Genomic DNA, 3,450 nt, shown 5'->3' on the forward strand with positions numbered 1-3,450 from the left:
ATTCCCAATAATAGAAAAGTGTGACTAACTACCCAGGGCCCCAATGCGGGGAGGGCCCTCGAAAAACCTGGAATGAAAAGTTTGTTTTTGTTTGCAATTTTTTATTTCTAAGTGTCATAACTAAATTAAAATTGGCTGAATAAATCGGTTGAGAGACTGACCTTTGTATCAAAAAAAAAAAAATAGTGGAGGCTCTCTGAGGCCCCTCTCACCCCTTACAAAAGGCGCAAAATGGTTTCGTCCGCCGCTGCACTAGGATTCATCTCTAAATGCAGCTAATCGAGCCGAGTGACTGCTGATGCTGGAACACCAATGTGCACTGTGATAGAGTCATGTCTTTCCCCAAGAAAGGGAAATCAGGGTACCAAAAAAGAAAAGAAAGAAAGGAAAGAGAAAGAAAGCAAACTGAGGGGAAACAACTGCTAACTAATTTCTTTCAAAAGAAAGGTGAGCACAACTAACACAGTTTAAGCAGTTGTTTAGATTGAAGGAAGTCAGCCAGGAATCTAGCTTGGAGCATATTTGCATTGTATAACATAAATGAATCAGTATCATAAATGAATCCGCATCATAGCTACAATGTCATATGACATTATATCTATCAACATTACCTAGCAAAGCTTAACATCATGAAACACATGGCCCTCAGTTTCAGAAACAGCCACGAGAGTGGAGCAGCGGCAGGTCCCTCATCTGTTACTGAGGACGTGAGACAAGGTGAGCTCATTAAGTGTCTACTAAAAGTTATTACAAGCAATCTGTCACGGGGAGGTGTGGTGAGGACCCAAACGCAGGACAGCGAGGCAGGTTGTGATCAAACCCCAAGACTGGGTGTTTAATTGAACAGATAGCAGGTGACACAGGGACAAGTGGCCTGGGAACAGAAGGATGGAGCAGGAAACCTCAGGCGGACGGCCTGGAGGCTGGACGGAGGCCGAGCAGGAAACCTCAGGCAGACGGCCTGGAGGCTGGACGGAGGCCGAGCAGGAAACCTCAGGCGGACGGCCTGGAGGCTGGACACGTAGGCGCAGCAGCTCTGGAGGACGGGCAGGAGGACGACCAGAGTGGCGGAACAGCTCTGGAGGACGGGCAGGAGGACGACCAGAGTGGCGGAACAGCTCTGGAGGACGGCGACGAAGGCGGGACCGCTCAGGAGGTCGGCGACGCAGCTGGAGGTCAGGGAATGCAGCCGACACCAGAAGATTCGGCTGCGGGTCGGGGCAGGCTGCGAGATCAGCTTCTGGTGTCAGGAGTACAGGACTGGAGTCCGGCAGCGGGAGTGCGGGACCGGAGGCCGGAGACAGGAAAGCAGGACCGGAAGCCGGAGACTGGAGTACGGGACCGGAGGCCGGAGACAGGAAAGCAGGACCGGAAGCCGGAGACTGGAATACAGGATCAGAGGCCGGGGACAGGAAAGCAGGACCGGAAGCCGGAGACTGGAGTGCAGGACCGGAGGCCGGAGACTGGAGTACAGGACCGGAGGCCGGAGACTGGAGTACAGGACCGGAGGCCGGCAACGGCTGGAGTGCAGGATCAGAGGCCAGAGACAGGAAAGCAGAACCGGAGGCCGGAGACTGGAGCGCAGGACCGGACGCCGGAGGCTGGAGCGCAGGACCGGACGTTGGAGGCTGGAGCGCAGGACCGGACACTGGAGGCTGGAGCGCAGGACCGGACACTGGAGGCTGGAGCGCAGGACCGGACACTGGAGGCTGGTGTCGGAGACGGCCGATGGGGAATGGCAGGGCGTCGGCAGATGCGGCCGACAACTGGGGATCTGGCTGCAGAGCAGACTGTGTCAGCTGGGAGCCCAGCAGGTGAGCCGGTGAAGCCAGGAAACCAGGGGGTTGCTGAAACACAGCCAGAGCTGACTGCAGCAGAACAGGAACAGAAATTTGCTGCACCTCTGGCTCAGCGGATTGCTGCAAGACGGGAACAGGAGACAGCTGCAGCCCAGGAACAGAAGGCTCTTGCAGCACAGGAACAGAAGGCTCTTGCAGCACAGGAACAGGAGGCCTTTGCAGCACTGGAACAGAAGGCTCTTGCAGCACAGGAACAGGAGGCTGCTGCGGCCCGACAGGAACAAGAGATTGCTGCGGCCCAACAGGAACAAGAGATTGCTGCGGCCCAACAGGAACAAGAGATTGCTGCGGCCCAACAGGAACAAGAGATTGCCGCGGCTCAGCGGGAACAGGGAGCTTCCGCGGCACAGGAAGCTGGGATTGCCGCGGCCCGACAGGAACGGGAGATTGCCGCGACCCGGCAGGAACGGGAGATTGCCGCAGTGCAGGAACAGGAGACCACCGCGGTTCGGCTACGGGGAGCTTCCGCGGCGCAGGAACAGGTGACTGCCGCAGCTCGACGGCAGGGAGCTTCCGCGGCGCAGGAACAGGTGACTGCCACAGCTCGGCGACAGGGAGCTTCCGCGGCGCAGGAAGCTGAGAGTGCTGTGACCCAGCACGAACAGGAGATTGCCATGGTGCAGGAACAGGAGACCACCGCGGCTCGGCTACAGGGAGCTTCCGCAGCGCAGGAACGGGTGACTGCCGCAGCTCGGCGACAGGAAGCTTCCGTGGCGCAGGAAGCTGGGATTGCCGCGGCCCGACAGGAACGGGAGATTGCCGCAGTGCAGGAACAGGAGACCACCGCGGTTCGGCTACGGGGAGCTTCCGCGGCGCAGGAACGGGTGACTGCCGCAGCTCGACGGCAGGGAGCTTCCACGGCGCAGGAACAGGTGACTGCCGCAGCTCGGCGACAGGGAGCTTCCGCGGCGCAGGAAGCTGAGAGTGCTGTGACCCAGCACGAACAGGAGACCGCCATGGCCCGACAGGAACAGGAACTGGAGATTGCCACGGCCGGACAGGAACAGGGACTGGAGATTGCCGCGGCCCGACAGGAACAGGGACTGGAGATTGCCGCGGCCCGACAGGAACAGGGACTGGAGATTGCCGCGGCCCGACAGGAACAGGAGATTGCCGCGGCCCGACAGGAACAGGAGATTGCCGCGGCTCGGGAACAGGGACCGACTGGACCCCAGTAGTGGCGCTGGGTAGCGGAGACTCTGTGGCGCAGGACTGCTGAGTGAGCCAGTGGCGTCGGGAGCCACGGGGACCTCGCCGCCTCTTGGTGCCTCCACGGGTCCCTGTGAAAAAGGCAAGACGAGTCCCCTCAAAGGATGACCACTGGGCATCAGGGCGGCTCCCCAGATGATCCTTTGTAGAAACCAGGGGTTCCGGGAAAGCCGGGTCAGGACAGGCAGGTTTTAGGCTCAAAACCCTGAGCCTAACCGACTGGAGTGCTGGCTGGTAGCTAGCAGGCCCAAAGCTAGCAGACTGGAGGCTAGCAAACTGGGACTTGGGCTGGTAGCTCGGCTGCTGCTGGAGCTTGGACTGGTAGCTAGGCTGCTGCTGCGGCCTAGGCTTGGGCTGGTAGCTCGGCTGCTGCTGGGGCTTG

The 3,450-nt window shown here is 59.3% G+C and overlaps 1 protein-coding gene across 1 annotated transcript; it reads left to right on the forward strand.

Annotated features, from left to right (window-relative positions):
* Positions 1-629: 629 nt before the first annotated feature.
* Positions 630-3,037, forward strand: LOC139654654 (uncharacterized abhydrolase domain-containing protein DDB_G0269086-like). Its single transcript, XM_071531781.1, has 2 exons — positions 630-717; positions 1,077-3,037. The coding sequence occupies exons 1-2, from the start codon at positions 630-632 to the stop codon at positions 3,035-3,037; spliced, it is 2,049 nt and encodes a 682-aa protein (XP_071387882.1).
* The last annotated feature ends 413 nt before the right edge of the window (positions 3,038-3,450 follow it).

Source organism: Centroberyx affinis, unplaced genomic scaffold, assembly GCF_046629955.1.
Source record: "Centroberyx affinis isolate AG114_WGS23_722 - 3 ecotype Tasmania unplaced genomic scaffold, CSIRO-AGI_Caff_v1 ptg000146l_1, whole genome shotgun sequence".
In the NCBI taxonomy this organism is placed as follows: domain Eukaryota; kingdom Metazoa; phylum Chordata; class Actinopteri; order Beryciformes; family Berycidae; genus Centroberyx; species Centroberyx affinis.

Bases quoted from the DNA above. Each gene is read 5' to 3' on its own strand.
- LOC139654654 (XM_071531781.1), top strand. From the start codon at position 630: ATGAAACACATGGCCCTCAGTTTCAGAAACAGCCACGAGAGTGGAGCA. The intron at 718-1,076 runs GTGAGCTCATTA...GTGGCGGAACAG, and splicing joins TACTGAGGACGTGAGACAAG to CTCTGGAGGACGGGCAGGAG.